At 31.4% G+C, this 20,060-nt stretch overlaps 1 protein-coding gene across 5 annotated transcripts in view; it reads right to left on the minus strand.

Moving 5' to 3' along the window:
• Positions 1-277: 277 nt before the first annotated feature.
• Redic1 (regulator of DNA class I crossover intermediates 1) overlaps positions 278-20,060 on the minus strand; it is an 84,836-nt gene continuing 65,053 nt past the window's right edge. For all 5 annotated transcript variants that reach the window (XM_071609199.1, XM_071609198.1, XM_027934073.2 and 2 more), the window contains 6 exons: positions 14,630-15,153; positions 13,747-13,816; positions 12,407-12,467; positions 9,108-9,171; positions 4,433-4,515; positions 278-1,091 (listed from right to left, as the gene is read on the minus strand). In XM_071609199.1, the coding sequence (XP_071465300.1) occupies positions 678-1,091; positions 4,433-4,515; positions 9,108-9,171; positions 12,407-12,467; positions 13,747-13,816; positions 14,630-15,153 (1,216 nt within the window). In that variant the 3' untranslated portion in view covers positions 278-677. The remainder of the gene's footprint in view (positions 1,092-4,432; positions 4,516-9,107; positions 9,172-12,406; positions 12,468-13,746; positions 13,817-14,629; positions 15,154-20,060) is intronic.

The following is a 20,060-nucleotide window of genomic DNA, read 5'->3' on the forward strand; positions in this document are numbered from 1 at the left end:
TAGGTACTATTATTTTCTGCCCTAAAGTCTTGGAAGAAAATATTTTTCCTGCAAGATACAATTGCACCTAATTTTAAAGTAAATGCCACAAGGAAGAAAGCTAAGCATTTTTTTTTTTTTAATTTTTTTTTATTGGTTGTTAAAAACATTATAAAGCTCTTGACATATCATATTTCATACATTAGATTCAAGTTGGTTATGAACTCCCAATTTTACCCCAAATACCACCCTGAACGCGCCCGATCTCGTCTGATCTCGGAAGCTAAGCAGGGTCGGGCCTGGTTAGTACTTGGATGGGAGACTGCAAGCTAAGCATTTTTAATCCAGGAATAACAGCATATCATAATAATGTAAAGAATAATAAACATGAAAATGATAATATATTTATAAGACTATTTTATAAAACCTTGATGATACACTAAAGCCATCAAAGAAATGCCTATAAAAAAATTAAGTGCATAAAATATTAAAACGTCTTAGAATCATGAATAGACTTTCTAAATACTTTAGCCTAATGCTTAGTTACATTTTCTCATTCCTTATTATGTTAATTAAATTCTGAACATTTATTATTGCCTTCCAAGGTCAACTGAAATGTTACATCCTAGACTGAGATTTTAGAATACTAGTTTTTCTTAAGGATTTCCTGCCCTCCAGTGGTATATGCCTTAATATTTTCACTGTATTTCTATATGGCAAAGAGGAGACACATCACTTCTACATGTACATAGTGAAATTATATTACACTGTACGGCAGCATCAAATTTTTCTTCCATTGCAGGTTCTCTCTCTGTTTGTACCCCTGCATCACATCTTACAACTGGCAGAATGCAGTTATCATTGATTTTGTTTTGCAACACATGTGCTGAATTGCACTGCAACTGAGGAGATTGATCTGTATTATTTTTCACTGAGAATGGGTAGAAATTTTCAGTTTGTTTGTGAATTTTGGCATTATCTTTACCACTCCTATCACCTGAAACTTTTGACATCCTTTCTAGATGAAAATCATTGGTTGTTTCAGTAGTTTTGACACATATCTTATTTGAGTCTTCAATTTGCTGTAACATTTGATCTTCATCTTCTGATGGCTAAAAGAAATTAAATAATTTTGCTGTAAATAACGCTTAAATAAAATGCCTAATAAAATTGTTCAATTACTTCCAAGTAAACATTCTTAAAATTCACATTATAGGAAATTTCTAAATACAGGCGAGACTGACAGGTTACTAAGCAAAGCATATATATTATCAAAGTGTCTTGAATCTACCATACATCTCACTCAGCAGGCTGTGGATTTTTAAATAATAAAAATGGAAAAAAAAAACAAGAGGAATCTTATGTCTTCTCAGTACTTATAATCACGGAATGCATCATTCCATCAATCTCTAACACTGAAGAAATGATGGGCAATTCACTATTCAATCACTTCAAAAGACTGCCAAAGTGATACCTTTGAAGGGAACGGTTGAAACTTTTTTATTATTTACTCACCAATTCATTAAGGAAAACATACTCATTACATACATTTTATGGGTCCATCCCATGAAAGATATATTTTAAGAAGATAATATAAGGAGAGTATCAGCTAACAGAATATCAAAAATATTTAGGGGCTAGGGTTGTACCTTAGTGGTCGAGCACTTGCCTCGCATGCATGAGGCACTGGGTTCAATCCATAGCACCACATAAAAATAAATAAATAAAATAAAGATACTGTGTCCATCTACAACTAAAAAAATTTTTAAAAAATAAAAGTTTAACAGGAATAAATATGTTAGCTTTTATCTAAAAATACAAACTGTAATAACTTTTAATAGGCCTAGATTTAAATTTGCTAAGTCTGAATTTTTCAACTTCATGAAAAATGTATTTATTAAGAACAAAATCATACTTTTTATGAATATTTAAAAGTACTAATCATTCAAACTAAAAAAAGTGGCAAAAATAATAATGAAAAAACTAAAGTAAGCCCAAGACAGAGCATTAAAACTGAGCACAAATTGGAAAACAAAAGCTCAATGCATGTATTTAGTTAAGAAACAAACATTCACTTACTAAAAGGCATCTGCAATATGAGTGAAACAAAATGGTTGCTGTTCTCTTGGAATTCACATAATGAGTAAAAATAAAATTAGCAAAATAATCAGACACATAAACACATAACTATAGATTGAGAAAAGCATTACGAGGAACAAGTATGAGGCACTTTCAGAGCATCACTAAGGGAGAAGCCATATTTATACTGGGGAGCCAGGGAAGGACTTTTTAAATAAGTGACATATTTAACATAAGACTTAAAGGATAAAAAAGAATAAGACTGAGAAAAAAGAAATAAATTCCTGCCCTGAAGCCGAAAGGAGAATGACAAACTAAGGAAAATGAAGGGTCAATACGTGTGGAAGAAAAAGAAGAAAGGAAGAATACTGGAAGAAACAGGAAATGGTGGCCAAGAGCTAGTAGCCACTGTAAGTTCAGATTCTATCGGAAAATAGAAATCCATTGAATTATTACACATCAGAATAACATGATTCAACTTACTTTATTTATTTATTTGGTACCAAAGAGTGAACCCAGGATGTTTAACCACTGAGGACTTTTTATTTTTTATTTTGAGGTAGGTTCTAAGTTGCTTAGAGCCTCACTAAATTGTTGAATCTGGATTTGAACCAATAATCCTCTAGCCTTAGCCTCCTGAACCACTGGGATTACAGGTTTGTGCCACTGTGCCTGGCCAACTTATTATTTTTTTTTTATTATGATATCTGCTAACTAGAGAAGACGCTGGGGGAAGAGTGAAAGTAAAGACATCTCTTTGAAACAGCCAGAACAGTTCAAGAACAAGATGATGATAACTTAGAATAGGGCACTGGTGCTTGTTGAAAGTAGATAAATTCACAATTTATTTTGGAGGTAGAATTGATTGCACAAAGTGATGAAATGAAGATAATTGAGGGAGGCAGATTTGAGAAAGAAAGAAATGACAACATTAACTATTATAGTAGGCTTCTGATATGAACGCTTGGGCAAATACAAAAAATATTTATTGATACAGAAATATAAAAAAAACTGATTTGGGTGAAAAATTAGGTTTTAAGTTTGAGGTATGAAAAAGATCTTTGTGAAATATCCAAGATGTGTCCAATAGAAATTTGAACATCTAAATAAGAACCAGGGCTAAAGTCATAAAACTAGGAACTGACATCACCCAGATAGTATAAAAGTCATTAGAATGCATAAAATCACTAAAGGTTTAGATTATAGGTTTACAGAACAGGGTCTTGTATGAAACCCTAAACATTACAACATTTATATAGGGAAAAAGACAAGTGAAAAAAAGGCATAAAAAAGCATTCATAGAGATATCAAGAAAACAAAGATAGTGTGTTAAAATAAAAGCAAAGAAGAAAAATATTTCAAAGAAATTAAATAATAATTTCTATCAGTATCTCATAAGATAAAGACTGAAAAGCATCCAGTCAATCTGACTACACAGAAGTCACTGGTATGCTTAGCAAGACGGCAAATTAGATACTAAAGGCAACAAGGAATGAAGATAAAAGAGTGAAGGTAAGAATTCCCTTCTAAAAGTGATTTGTCAGAAGTGTAGATTCTCACTCAGAAATGTCTTTCAAATTATTCATATTTTAGTCTCCAACACTGTTATCCAATTTCTTCTTATATAAGCCTTGAGACTTTTATTTTTTGAAGGTACACTTGGTTGTTTTATGCTTCAAATTATATACATCTTGTTAAGACAATTTTACAAATAATATATTTTTATGTAATTTTTTTTCTTTTTTTTAAATTTGGTACTGGGGAATTGAACTCAGGGGCACTTCACCACTGATCTATGTCTCCATCCCTTTTTATTTTTTTATCGAAACAAGGTCTTGCCAAGTTGCTTAGGGCCTAAGTTGCTAAGACAAGTTGAATTTATGATCCTCCTGCCTCATGTCTCCCAAAATGCTGAGATTGTAGGCATAAGCTATCACACCCAACTGTTTACATTTTCTTATTATTTTATTTTACATTTTTGTGTACACTTTCTTATGCTTTCACGTTTTACAATATTTCTTATATTGTTTACTTTTTTACATTTTCATTTATATTATTTTTTATTTCCACTCTGTATTGGTTCAACTGTTTTTCATAATGTAAAAGTAAACTGACAAAAATAATTCTAGCTGGGCACAGTGGTGCATGCCTGTAATCCCAATGGCTTGGAAGGCTGAGGAAGGAGGATCTCAAGTTCAAAGCCAGCTTCAGCAACCTAGCACAGCGCTAGGCAACTCAGTGAGACCCTGTTTCCAAATAAAATACAAAAAAAGATTTGGGGATGTGGCTCAGTGGATAAGTGTCTCTGGGTTCAATCTCCAGTATAAAAAATCTAAATGAATATAAAATTTATAAGTAAAAAGGCATAACTTACCATCTCTGAACTAGAACTTAAACAACTATCCGTTGGCCTTGGAGAGTAACTGGCAGACTGACTACTCTGTGAAGAATCAAGACCTGAAAATAAAGGTTTAATTCATGAAGAATGATATTCACTATTGCTGTATAAAATATCCAAAGGCAGAAGATATCTGTGTGCAAAGATTAGCTAACCTAACAAACAGCACTTTAAAATGTGCTAAATTTAGTTAAAATTTAGGCTACTTGGCACCTTGCATTTATAACAGGATTTATGGGTTTATTTTACTCTTAAAAGAATGGTTATCTACAAGTAATAGGGGTACATAAGAGAGGAAAGCAGAAATGAGAAAATTAGGATTGATGTTTTCCAATATATGTGCCATTTTTTATGAACAAATAATTTAAAGTGTCAACTGTAGGAAGCAGACATAAATTGAGTCCCAAGGTATCAGATATTTGCTAATCTAGTCAATGAAACTTTACTGTGCAATCAAAACTGTATGAAAAAAAAATCTATCCAAAGCACCAATATTATATTTTTTCATTTTTGCTTAATATGTTATCTTATGATTGCAAACAAAGTTTAAAACTGGGCCTAGGAAGTAGTATATGACTCCCTACCTACCAAACCAAACATCATAAAGTAATTTGTAATGAAGTAGTGAAATTGGGATGGGGAAAGGGCAAGAGATTTAAATATCAAGAAAGTTTTCAGCTAGCCTCAATTTGGGCAAGTATGTAGCTTTTAAATTGTTTCTGGATCTGTACAATCTCAACAAAATCTGACAAAGACTACACACACACACACACACACACACACACACACACACACACTGTCTCCCTCTCTCTCTATATAGAAAATCTCATTTATGAATACTGATGCAAAAATCTAATAACAAATAAAATATTAAACTATTTTTTAAAAAATAATCAATATTATAAAACATCATCACTTGGCAAGATTATAAGAATGCAAAGACAGTCCAAGTTGCAAAATCCTTTAATAAGATTCACCTTTGTAAAAGAGCTGTATCACAACTGGATAACATGTCACACCTATTGGAAGGCCACTATCATTTAAAAAAAAAAAAACTAGAATAAGTATTGATGATGAAGTAGAATAATTACTGTCCTGCATGTTTGGTAAGAAAATAAATGGGGAAGCTACTATGGAAAATAGTACAGAGATGCCTCAAAAAAATTAAAAATTGGAATCACCACATGAATCTTGTAATCCTACTTATGGGTGCATTGCCAAAAGAACTGAAAACCTATTATAGGGTCTAAAAGAGAGATTTCTACTCTCATATTGATTGCAATATTAATCACAATAGCCAAGAGCTGGAAGCAACCTCAGCAATGGATGAATGGCTAAAACAAAAGTGTTATACACATACAAGTGGCATATTATGCAGCATTAAGAAAGAAGGTAATCTTGTTAGTACATGTGACAATATGGATGAAACTTAAGTCATTATTTCAAGTGAAACAAGTCAGTCACAAAAAAGATAAATACTTCATGATTCCACTCATTTGAGTATCTAAAATAATCAAACTGATAAAAACAGAAAGTAAAAGGGGGATTGCCAGGGGCCAGGGGAAGTGAGAGACAGACAGTTTTTACTGGGTAGATACAGTGGCATGTGTTTGATGATAAAGCTCTACACACATAAAAACTATTGGAAGGGTAAATTTCACATTATGTGGTTTTGGCCACAATAAGCTTAAAACTCTAAGAATAAAAAATAATAATCATTCCCACAGACACTAAGAATCACTCTTAACCCAAACCACTAATTTCCCAAAATCACAAGTGGATAATATCTCATAACTATTGGAAGGTGTCAAATTCTTGAAAAAATAATCAATACAAATTCACACAAGCCCACAATCCAGAATCTCAGTGTAGAAATATAGGAAATATATTCATACTAAAGTAGCAACAAAAACACCAAAAAGTACCTATGAATAAGTGAAATAAGAAACATGCAAAATCTATTTGAAAAAATTTTAAGAAAGTGCTTAAAGATATGTTAGGTAACTACAACTATAAATTTAGATTGAATCGATGGAAAGATACCCTTATTCTTAGGGCTATGATATATTATATTCATTACAATAACAATTCACACTAAGATACACATTTAACAGTTTCCTAATAAAAATTAAAATGTTTCTTTTGGAGTTAGATTAATTTTAAAGCTTATATGAAAAAATAATTTAGACTGGCCAAGAAAGACTTTTTAAAAAGTGCAGAGATATAAAACATTTCCAGAAATTAAACACACTATAAAACAATCTTAAGTTTAAAAGTATGGTATTGGCACATGAAAATAAGGAAAGACCAATTGAACAGTTAAGAAAACCTCCAAACATATCAGATAATATGTAGTTAGTATATTAAAAAGGCAATATCATAAACACCTAGGGAAAGATGCATTTTTAGAACTTGAATGATATCTTGTCCCATACTTTAAATCAGGAAAATATCCAAATAAATTAAAGATATAAATGTAAAGTACAAAACAATACTAAAGCTACAAGAAAATATGGTGAATTCATTTATAACCCAGGAGTGTGGAGAACTTCTAATGCAATCCAGAAATAGTAAAATATTGTTAAACAAAGCAAGAGACAACGTAAGTATAGTAAAATCAAAATATATGAAAAGCTAATATATTAAACTAGAAGAAAATATTTATTACTTATATTACAAAATGTAAACCTCTTTAACATATGAAGAGCTAGTTCTTAAGTATCAAGAAAAAAGGCCAAGAACGCAACTGGTCAAAAGACATGAATGCCAAGTAGACCAAAAACCAAAAAAAAGAAAAGAAAAAAAAGAACATAAACAGCCACTGAAAATATTTAAAAGAATATTCAGCTTCACAGACAGAAATTAAATACAAACTAAAACCTATCTATTCATCTCAAATAACTCAAAATTACAAAAAATCCTAGATTTGACCACAATATCTGTTGAAGAGCCTATGGGATAACTCACACTTACTGTTATAATTGGCTAAATGCTGCAAGTAGGAAATTTGATAACATCAAAGTGGAGATTCAGCAATATATATCAAATAACAGTGCATCTTGTTTTGACTGTTGAATCCCATCCCTAGTAATTACCACCAAAACACACCTCCACAAATAAAAAAATATGCACCAAGTTCTTTAGTTACATTTGTAAGAAACCACCCAAATGTGCATCAATAGGATACCAATTAAATCAACTGCAGTAAATGTACTGAATGAATGACTAGCAAGTCATAAAAGGATGATAAATATATGGTACTAACATGGGAGAATCTATAGGATTCACTTAATTCTTTTACATAATTGCATGTATTACACTCAGAGCAATAAAGGAAGAGAACTAAATTTTGTGGGCATGCATGTTTTTATATGTTTTAGGCTTTATTTCAGGGAGGGAAATCTTACAGATTGCAAGGATACACCATAAAACAACAAAGAATACCCATATGCTGAAGGAAGCAAGGAATTAAAGAACTAAAAAAGCCAGACTAATGTTTTACATCCACAAAGGTTTCTAAGTACCTAGCAGACTAGATAACCTAAAGAGCCATTCTAGCACAGAATACCTAAGAAGTGTCAGGAAAATATGAAACTTTAATCTATCATATCAGTAAAGAATGAAAAAACTACTCAAATATGAAGTATCTGTTACATGTAAGCCTATAAATAATTAGTATTCAAGATTCAAAAGAGATTTACAAAAGATACAGATCTATTGATAAAAGATATCTCATAAGTAAAACCAAACTTCTTAAACGAAACAAGAGCTAAAGACATGAAATACACTTCACAAACGAAACACAGATAACCAATTAACCTAATAAGTAATCAGAAAAATATGTTAAAATATAAATATCAAATTACCAACAATTACAAAAGACTGACATAGTGTTGGTTAAAATATGTGACTAAGATTCTTACCCTTTGTTAGCTGTAGGTAAAATAGGCACACTTTAGAAAATAATTTTGCATTAAATTGGCAATTCTACTCCTAGTAATATACCCTAGAGTAATTTTATATGCATGTGTGCTAGAAGAAATGTCAAGAATGGCATAAATAGCAAAAAGCAAAATATTGAAAACTAAATAAATATCCATTGTCGAAAGATGCATAAATAAACTGTGGCACATTCACAAAACAGAATGCTGCATAACAATAAAAATAATAATAAAATGTAAAAGTAAATGAGCCTGAAAACATAATACTAAGTTAAAAAAGAAAGTTGCAGGAAAATACATAGAAGTTTTTCAATATGTAAAAAGTTTAAAATCAAACAACAGAAATGTCTGTGTGATACCATCCCAAGAAACAAATTCAGGAAAATAGTTACCTCTAGGGGGCAGGATAGGAAATGCAATTGAGAATATTTTCAAAAGTACAGTATTTATATATTATTTTTAAAGGTACATGGTTGAGTTTGAGGATATTTATTTTACTATTTGTTAAACTGTCCATTTACATTATGTATATTCATAATGTATTTTTATAAAAAACTTATTTTAAAGCATTGATTGCATTACTAGTATTTTCTAAGATACCTATGAAATATTTATTGGCTAGTGAAAATCTTTAAATTTTTTTTTAATTTAACTGATTTCTAGTTGTTAGTTTTAAAGAGAATAAAATTAACTTATACAGTCATACTGACAGATTTTCTTTGTGGATGTTGGCCTTCCTTTTAAAGAACATGTTCTTCCTTCTTCCATCACAATCTAGGAGAAAACCAAAATTTTAACAATTCCCAAGTATACATGATAATTTCCACTTATATCTACCCAATAAATGCCACTGATTTGTTTTATAGTACTTTAATTCAATGAAGTTCTCTCCCCACACACACACACACAATTAGCCTATAGTGAATAAAATGAAACTTAAATTGGTTTAGAAGCAACAGGTAACAGAATAGCCACTTTCTAGGAAATAAATTACTGACAAAAAGGAACCTTCAGGCAATCATAGTAAATTCAATTGGAAAAAGATAAGGCATTAAGGTATTATTGGGATTTGTTCTATTATTCTCCTGATTTCTTAAGTTGGGTTATCAGTCATTTACTAAAAAATAAAAAGTTTAAAGGTATGAATTTTCTGTAGAACATAACACTGGTTTTGGTTTTCATCACTTTCTCTGTAATTTGTAGTTGACTTTCATATTTTTAAAAATTTTTTATTTATTCTTTTTAGTTATACCTGACAGTAGAATGTATTTTGACTTATAATACATCCATGGCCTTTTTTCTTATTTTTTTAAAACCCAAATTGTCTCCAACTTTTCAAAAAGTTAAAGGATGACAAACAACTTTTGGGGGTTGATTTCAAATTTTATTAAATTTTGATTGCAGGATGTAGTTACAATTCTCTCCTTCACTATTTTTTTTTTTTTTTTAGATTTTCTTTATGGCTTACTGTGCTAATTATATTTGCAAATATACCATAGATCTAACTAAAATAATTTCTATATATTCTCTGTTGGTGGGATATAGAGCTTTAGATAAACAGAAAAAAGGAGACATTTCCTAGTTATTTACCCAAATTTGATTCCCTTTCTTCTCAGATATACAGCTAGACCACATTTCCTAGCCTCCCCTGAAGTTGGTTTGGACTTGTGGTTTAATTTCTGGTCAGTGGCAGAAGTAATATACACTACTGCAAATCCAGGCCGATAAAAATCTACTCAACAGTCCTCCACTTCCTTCCTACTTCTGCTGATACCAACATATTCTACAAACATGGGAACACTAGTTAAAGACAAGTATCCACAAAGTTGAAGCCCTGAATAAATATGTGGAACAGAGCCACTTCTTGAACCTTATAACTATTTCATCTTTTAAAAAGTCTTTTCTGTTCAATTCTTGAAACATTCAAGCCCCAAATTTGCAAGAAGAACAAGAAAAAGGAGTGGTGATAGAAAACTTGATCAACTGGGAAAGCTATACAGACTTCAAGGCATGCATGAACTCCATTATCCACTTCAAAAATGTTCATAAATGGTCTGAGGTTGTAGCTCAGTGGGAGAGTGCTTGTCTCACACATGTGAGACACTAGGTTCAATCCTCAGCACCACATAAAAATAAATATCAAACTAAAGGTATTTTGTCCATCTACAACTCAAAATATTTCTAAAATATGTACACAAAGGATAACAAAGAAGATCTTTTTCAACTGAGAAGAAACTAAGTTATTCAAGGAACTTGCCCTATTCTCCCAGGATAGGACACCTCACATCACAATGCTTGCCCAGCAAAATTTCATGTTTGACATGATCAGAAATTCTATCTTCTATTCTTCTTCTTAAATGGGCTTCTTGCTGCATTTATGTTTTCTGGTTTTAATATTATACACACATATGTGTGTGTGTATATATATATATATATATATATATATATATATATAGAGAGAGAGAGAGAGAGAGAGAGCTATATATTATGTTATACATTGTCTTATGTTTTTTTATAAAAGACACCACTCTCATTACAACTTATAGGAAATTAAACTATTAAATATCATACAGATCATTTATGATCTGCTCTTTTAAATTATCCAGAATTATCTCATGCCAGACCCCTCATGATTTACAAATACTAGCAATAACAGTAACTAGAATGAGACAGGTACTTGAAGTTTCTTAAGCAAGATACAGTCTCTCATATCTTTGTTTCTATTTATATTGCTTCTTCTTTCCAGACATTTCCTCCATTCAGCAAATTTATTGAGTTTTTGCTCAGAAGTTTTCTTACCTATAACATCTTCCTCCTGACTAACCACAAAACTTAGTGGTGTCTTTCAGTAGGCTACCACTGATTTTGTACGAACTACAATTAGAATAATTCATCTAAATGCATTAGATTTTTCTATCTCTATTTACTGGACAAAAGCTTCTTAAAGATAGGTTCCATGTCCTTCCATATCTGTCCCTTGCAGTCGAATGCTTAACAATGTAATCTTTGTTAAAAGAAAGACTGTTTTTAACCTTTGTATCCCCAGTGCACTGGAGATAGTCAATGTATGATAATGAATTCATAATATCCAATTACATATTAATGGAGAAAAAAGAGAAAACAATATAGTTGAGAATATCAAATCAGATAAGACAGTAGTTTGAATCCTGAATCAAGTGTTTGTGAACAATTTATTTAATCTCTCTAAAATTATTATGAAGAAGGATTGTTTTAGGCAGCTTTTTTTTTTTTTTTTTTTTTTTTTTTTTTTTTTTTTACTGCTGTGACGAAAAGACCTGACAAGAACAATTATAGGGCAGGAAAAGTTTATTTGGAAAAAGTTTATAGGTCTCAGTCCATGGACAGTTGGCACCTTTCCTTGGGGCTTGGAGTAAGACAGAACATCATGGTGGAAGAGTATGGCAAAGGGAAGCAGTTCACATAATGATCAAAAAGCAGACAGAGATGCTCCACTTACAGATACAAAATATATACCCCAAACCCAGTCCCCCAAGGTCCACCTCCTCCAGCCACATCCTACCCGCCTCCAGTTTCCACTCAGTTAATCTCCATAAGGGGATTAATTCACTAACTGGGTTAAGGCTCTCATAACAGAATCATTTCTCCACTAAACTTTCTTGCATTGTCTCATACTTGAGTTTTTGGGGGACACCTGACATTCAAACCATAACAGGGATTATAACATTACATAACCAAGGCTTATAGATGTTTTGTACACTTAATTCTAAAGAGGTTTTATCTTGGAAAATATTTTATATTGTATTTAAAATGCATCGAGATTCATTTGTTTCAAATGAAGAACATTATAGTTTTTAAAAAGGTGTTTTTATTTCTAGATTCAGCTATAATTTTCCGATATAAGAAAGAGTATAGCTAAAAAGAAATTTATAAATAAAAGCTAAACTTAAATCAAAGTAAGTCATAATGTTAAAATATTATAGAACACAAAGTGACTAAATTAAAAAAATAATGTAACAATGCATTTTACCTCACCAAGTCTTAAATCCCAGGATTGCTTAGAATACAATTCTTGCAAAGGGACACTGCCCCTATGGGTTATAAAAAAGACAGTATTAAAATTTACTTTACTTCCTCTGAAAGTTGTTGTTCTAAATTATGGTTTCAAAACTTGGCTCCAAATTAGAATTATATAAGAGGTATTTTTAAAACAAAGATTCATAAACTCCATGCCAAGGACATTATTTATTTATTAGTATATTAAAACTTTGCCCTCTGTAGTTTTAAAATCACTCCCTCAAGTAAATTTGGATCTGCAACCAAGTTTGGAAAACATCTTCTAAGTCACTCTCATAAGTACATTTAAAATTCAAGGTCTAATGTGAGTTTTCACCAGTGTTTTTAAACACTGAAAAACTGTAGCTGAAAATATCAAGTCAGATAAGACAGTTGTTTGAATCCCAAGTCTAGTGTGAGTGTGTGACCATGAAAAATTTATTTGATCTCTAAGGTTTAGTCTCTTTTGTTATAAAGTCTTCACAGGATCAGAATTTCACGGATATACATAAAGCTTTTAACTTCTTAAATGCAGAACATTTGTATACTAGTAGCAAGATCTGGGGAAGACTGTTGTTTTCATATAGGAAAAAATACAACAATAATGGAATGGAGGAGATAGTAATCCTGAACACAGAGAGGAGAGGGAGTCACTGAGAGATAAATATTGACAATAAGGGGTATGTTTTATTCCTAGATCACAAATTGCTTCATAAATTGATGATGCTTGCATATGCCACGGATCTGTAAGTTCTGTTACTCTCTGTTCTGACTCTCAAACAACCAAGCAATCTTCTTATGGAAGGTAAAAGAAAAAAAAAGGACTTTCATGCTTGTAACCATTTCTATATGTGATGCTTCAGTTTCTTAATGTAAATTCACAAACTGACATTCTGCTCCATAGAAATTTCTTTTTTTAATATTTATTTTTTTAGTTATAGTTGGAAACAATATCTTTATTTATTTATTTTTATGTGGTGCTGAGAATCAAACCCAGGGCCTCGCACGTGCTCTACCGCTCTACTGCTGAGCCATAACCCCAGCCCCAAATTTCTTATGAACTTAAGACAATTTCTCAAATGTAATCAAAAACAAAACTAATATTCAGATAAGAAGGTATTTTGGAAGTTGGCAAATATGTACACCATACTTTCCACTATGGTGATAATATCAAGAATGTGATTACTAGTAACACATCATTATAACCAGGTTGCTCACTCTCTGACAGTAGTATGCCTACCTCACTTTGCATTAGTTCAAACTTCTATATACTACATCCTAATTTACATTCTCCAGATTTACCTAAAAACTTACATAGAGTTCACTGGATATTCCTGGATATTTTTCTGTGGTGTTTTCTCTTGGTAAACATTGTTAAGTTTTCCTTCAAAAATGAAAGTGTGTGTTAAAAATTTAACACAGTCTATTATCATTTTTCAATACAAAACATATTAGCATGGCACACAGAGAGATCATAAGTCTACAATGTCACCTAATCATCATTATATTTCTGGTTTCATATTTCTCCAAACACAGAAACATACATATAAATATATACAGTATAGTCAGTTCAGGATCTCCCTCTGCCACTCCTGCACATATTGAACCCATGGATGTTCAAGTCTTTCAGATAATAATGGTTTTCAATAATAGTGGTTTAGTATTTGCATATAAGCTACATAGATCCTCCCATACATTTTATATCATCTCTAGGTTACTTATAACATCCAATAAAATGGAAATGCAATATAAATAGCTATAATATTGAATTCTTTAAGTAAAATGCTAAACAATATCTATATCTGGATACAATTATTTATTTATTTAGGTACCAGAGATTGAACCCAGGGGTGCTTAACTACTAAGCCACATCCTCAGCCCTTTTCATTTTTAAATTTTGAGATAGGGTCTCACCATGTTGCTTAGGGCCTCACAAAATAACTGAGGCAGGCTTTAAATTTGTGATCCTCCTGCCTAGGCTTCCCGAGCTGCTGGGATTACAGCAGCATTACTACATCCAGCTCAGATGCAATTTTATTTTTAAATGATGTCAATCATTTGGTTTAATCTTCAGATGGGGAACCCACAAATATGAAGGGCTCACTGTATGTGTGTGGACATATACCTAAGATATACAAATATGTATATTAAAACTGATGAAGTATAGATTTTTACATTTTCCACATACAACACCAACCTTTCTTTTCAGAGCTGATCAGGTAACAATCCTCAAAACATGTAGCAAAGTCATTTATTTCATTATTGTTGTGCTTTTCCTGATAGTTCCTGTTTGGTTGATGTTTTTCTGGATAACTTGTTTTATTTAAAGTAGAACTACTAAAAGTTGACTCTGGAGCTGTAAAAATGCTTCTGTTTCCATCAATGGAATGGTTTTCATCTGAACTTGTAACCAAACAAATATCCCCTAAACTATCATAGCCACATTTGTCAAAGGTTTTCTTTACCCTTTGTTGATCAAGGTCTAATAAATTTATCATATTTTGAGGAACAAAAGAGTCACAATTCTCTGACAGAAGTCTATGTGTTGGCTCATTCACATTCTCCAGAAAACTTGAAACTTCTTTTCCATTTTCTCCCCAGATTTGTTGTATTGACTGTTTTTCAATAATGAAATCTGACTGTCTTCTTTTATTCATGTTTCCAAAATCCTCACTCATAATTATTGCTGATCTTTTAGAAAGGAAATTCCCATTTTCTAGACTTTGAGATAAATTAAAACATATATATTAAGAAAAGCACAGATCATTTTCATTTATAAATACTATCCTTAAACTTTAGAGAACATTTTTTAAAATATTTTTTTATTGAGTAGCTACTAACATTTACTTGGATTATGTTTCTATTTTTTTATATTTAAGTAAATAATACTCTTTCAGATGGAATTCATCAAATGTGCTCTCCTAATGACTCTAACGATCTTTTATTGTGTATAAAATTAATCTATGCTCAGTTTTGTATTTCAACATGAAAAGTGAGTGCATAGCTCAATTTATTTTTATATTAGCAAAAGAAACTATGAATGACCTATATGTAGTGGTTCTTCTATAATAAATTCTAGCAAATAACATAGGCAACCAGAGTATGTCACTGCTGCTCTCCATTTAACCAGAGAAAGATAATTAGAAGACATGTGTAGAAAAGTCATCCCATGTAAAACCATAAAATCACAAAGTTATGAGGACATTATACCAGATATTTCTCAACCTAACAAGTATACAAAAACAACTATAAATTTTCTAATGAAGGTATAGGTATGAATGTGCATATAAGTAATAAAGCAAAGAGATAAGATGAATTAGATGAAAATCAATTAAGAATATTAGATAAACTATAAGCTCCTTTCTAATATAGATATATTAATTCTAGGTTAAGTTCAACTTGTATAAAAGAATCAAAGCTAAGATAGGAAACAACTAGGAAAAGAGAAGTTTTTAAATTTGATTGCCAGTGACTACAAATTTATTTTGAATTGGGCTGTTCCAGAAGTTAGACATACCAAAGAAATTTTTAAAAGAAACATATAGACTGATAAAACTCAGATTTCCAATTTTATTTTTAAGGTAAATATTTAATGGACAGCAGCTGTGCTCCAGGCACAAAGCCTTATGTCAGGGTAGAGAGAAATAAAATAATTCTGTTATTAAGAGAAGGAAATTAAAGTTTTGCCAATAAATGCCCATAGCTATGGTTCTATACTATTTATCAATATGGATCTTCTTATTGATGTTTTAGTCAGAATAATATTTTATATTAAAGGACACAATACATAGTAATAATATTCACCATTTGTACCAGAGAAATATCTACTACTCTAAATGAGAGAACAAAGGAAAAAGACCTCCTAAGTTATAAAGCACACTATAAAAGTACATTATCATTTTTAAAGGTATTTTAAGCATGCTTAGAAGAAATATTCACTAAAAGATCTGGACAATAGAAAAACATATAACAGGGCTGGGGATGTGGCTCAAGCCGTAGCGCGCTCGCCTGGCATGTGCAGGTTGCTGGGTTTGATCCTCAGCACCACATAAAAATAAAATAAAGATGTTGTGTCCACCGAAAACTAAAAAATAAATATTAAAAAATTCTCTCTCTCTTTAAAAAAAGAGAAATATATAACATATAGTTATTACCAACAAGAAATTTACAGTACAGAAGAGGAAGGAAAAATAACAAAGTGATCAGTGTTATCCTATAGCCAAATTGAAATTCTACAATAGTAAATAGAAGAGATTCTTTTGCTTTAGAAAAATCAAATAGGTGGCATTTGGAGACAATGTTGATATTAATTTTAGAGATGACAAAAATGATGCTCAAGAACTAAAAGTCTTATTAAGGCAAATCAGTACAATTTCTTTAATATTTTTCCTATAAGAATAAAATTATAGATAAAAACATACAAATTATCTAATTAAACCTTTTACATGTGTTCAGCAAGAATTTATTGTATGCCTACTGTGTTGTAGGAAAGTAAGAGCTTAAACTCTAGTGAAGACACACAATAAATAATTAATAATAAGAATGATGAATAAGAACTAAAGAAGAAATAGAAAGGATAATTATGGATGCTTTGAGATCAGATAACAGAACAGCTTGTATTGGAGGTCAAGGTTCAGATAGTTTCATCAGGAAAATCCCTACTATGGAAGTAATAAATAAGCTGAAGATATAAAATAGTTAGACATTAAAGAAGGGCATAGCAGAAAAATGGCATAAGCATTTCAAATGCAAGATCTGTAGCATGTTTGAGAAAGAGAAGAAGAATAAAGCTGGAATAGAAGCATTAAAATGAATTTTTGACCAAACAAAAAGGTACAACAGGGCTCAGAATATGCAGAGTATGATTTTTATAAAGAGCAATAAGAAATCAATCAAATTTCCAAGTTCAAAAGTAAAACTGACTTCTGTCATGGATACACTAGTCTGGGGATACATCAGTTGATTTTTGAATGTTGAACCAACCCAGTATACTTGAATATATCCTACTTGGTTGTAGTATACTAGAAAAAGAAAATATCAATTTGACTCCTGGGGAAAGAATGAATTCCAGGATTTCCATCTTCCAAAAATGAAATGAGAGATGAGATTTACCCTCCCAACTGACATAATTTAAAAACTGGACAAAACATATGGGACAAGGCTGGGGGTATGCCTCAATGGTACATTTACCTAGCATTCTTGAGACCCTGGGTTTGATCCCCTAGACCACCAAAAAATAATAAAGTGTATGTGTTTGTGTATATATGTATATGTGTGTGTATATATGACAACAGTTTTCAAACATAAGACAAGGTGGAGCAAGATAATTATCCTGTAGAGAGGATCCAAGTCATAGGACACGGATGGGGGACATAAAGCTAGCTGATTCCCTTTCTTTAGAAACAAAGCTTGGGATCCAGGAAGACTGAAGAGAATAGAGTTCACAGGTTAGAACAGCATAAAAGAGAGTGCTTCAAAGAGAGAACTCCAAATACATAGTAGATTCTTCTCAAATCTTCAGCTAAGCACTCGCGATCGGCACATGCATGTGAAAGAATTACCCACTGCTGGGAAAAGAACCACTCAACACAAGAAGATAGAATAATCCCAGGAGTTCATGCAGGACTAGTAAAATTCTATGCTCCCATCCAACAGAATAGAAAAACTCATAATGCAAGAAAAATCAACAAAGTATTCAGCAGGGTATCACCTCAGCAGTGGGACAAAATCAGTCATAGAATGAAGGCTTATGGGTTCTTTGATAAGTCTTTTAAGTCGTCAAAGTTTAAAAGTTAGCAAATAAACTTGAAAATCCCAGAAGGAAGAAAATCTCTGATTAAAACTTATTATTTCTACAAATACCAAAATTTCCAACAAGCAAAATGATAAAGGTTTACAATATATATAGAATCCAAACACAATTACCAAGAAGACAAAACCAGCAGAAAATTGTCATTCATAATGAGGAACAAAATCAATTATTAGATATAAACCAAAAATGACACACATATAATTCACAGATAAGAGCATTATATAAGTTATCATCACTATAGTTTCTACATTTAAGAAGACAGAGGAAAACTGAGAATATTTAAATATATAGAAGATATAAAAAATAGGTAATATCAATTATCTAGACATGAAAAATACTCTGGATAGGATGACCAGCAGATTAGACAGCAAAGGAGATGCAATTAATAACTCTAAAAATATAGTAAGATATTCTACTTTAAATGAAACAACGAGAGACTTAAAAAACTCAAAAAAAAAAAAAAATTACCAGCATCAGGGAACTGTGATACAACTTCAAGTAGATAATTTATTAATTTGAGTTCCCAAAAGACAATGCTGTTGTTTAAGTGTCAACCAAAGGTTTCTGTGTTAAAGGCTTAGTTCCCAGCCTGTGATGTTATTAAGAGGTGTTACAGTATGTAAAAATCAATCATGAATTCAATGGCAAACTGTCAAACTGCCCAATATTGCAGCTATTTGAGACTATAATATTAATTGAAGTAAGCACAAACATTTGGAAATTTCACAAAGAGATCTGAAAAACAAATAGTCATAATGGGCTTGGATAAACTTCCAGATACCTCTGGTAATTCAGAAGGCTATACACATGTGCAAGGTTGTGTGTGCACTCAGGAAAGATCAGATACATCCTCAAGTATCTACTCATCCCTGGCTTGCTGTGAGGTTTTGTACACAAAAGAAAGATTTGGTAGCTCAAGGTATTTAAACAAAACCTCAGACCAACACTGTTGACCTCTAAGCAGTGCTAGGAGGGAAATATATAGCTTTAAATGCCAATATCAGAAAAAAAGAAACATACCAAATCATTAAGTTAAGAATGTATTTTAAGAAACTAGAAAAAGACAGGCAAACTCAACCCAAAGCAAGCAGAGAAAAAAAAAAAACATAATAATTAAAAACAAAAAAATGAGGGCTAGGATTGTGGCTCAGTGATGGAGTGCTCGCCTAATACATGTGGGGCCCTGGGTTCAATCCTAAGCCACCACATAAAAATACATAAATAAAATAAAGGTACTGTGCCCAACTACAACTAAAAAATAAATATTTTTAAAAATAAAATAAATGAATTCATTATTAAGTTTTGCCACTAAGAAAAGTCCAGGTACAAATGGCTTCACTAGTGAATTCTATGAAATATTTATAGAAGGAAAAAAATCAATCTTCCACAATTTTTTTCCATCAATCAGAGAAAAAAAAAAAACACTTTCCCAACTCATTCTATAATCCCAGTATTACTCTGGTACCCAAGCCATACAAAGATACAACAAGAAAATTTGAGATCAATTTCCTTTATGAATACAGACACAGAAATTATCAACAAAATTATTAGCAAACCAAATACAGCTATATGGGTAAGATTATATACCATGATCAAGCAGCTTTTATCTCAGGAATGCAAGGTGGTTTACCATCTTAAAACAAGTTAATATATATTAATAAACGGGGAAAACTACATGGAAGTCACAGAAACAACATTTGACTAAATCCATGATACAAGCTCTCATGATTTTATCCATGATAAAAGCTCTCAATAAACTATAAATAGATAATTCTCAAATTCATAAAGAGCATCTACAAAAACAAATAAACAAACC

The sequence above is a fragment of the Marmota flaviventris genome, chromosome 3 (assembly GCF_047511675.1).
Source record: "Marmota flaviventris isolate mMarFla1 chromosome 3, mMarFla1.hap1, whole genome shotgun sequence".
NCBI classification, from domain to species: domain Eukaryota; kingdom Metazoa; phylum Chordata; class Mammalia; order Rodentia; family Sciuridae; genus Marmota; species Marmota flaviventris.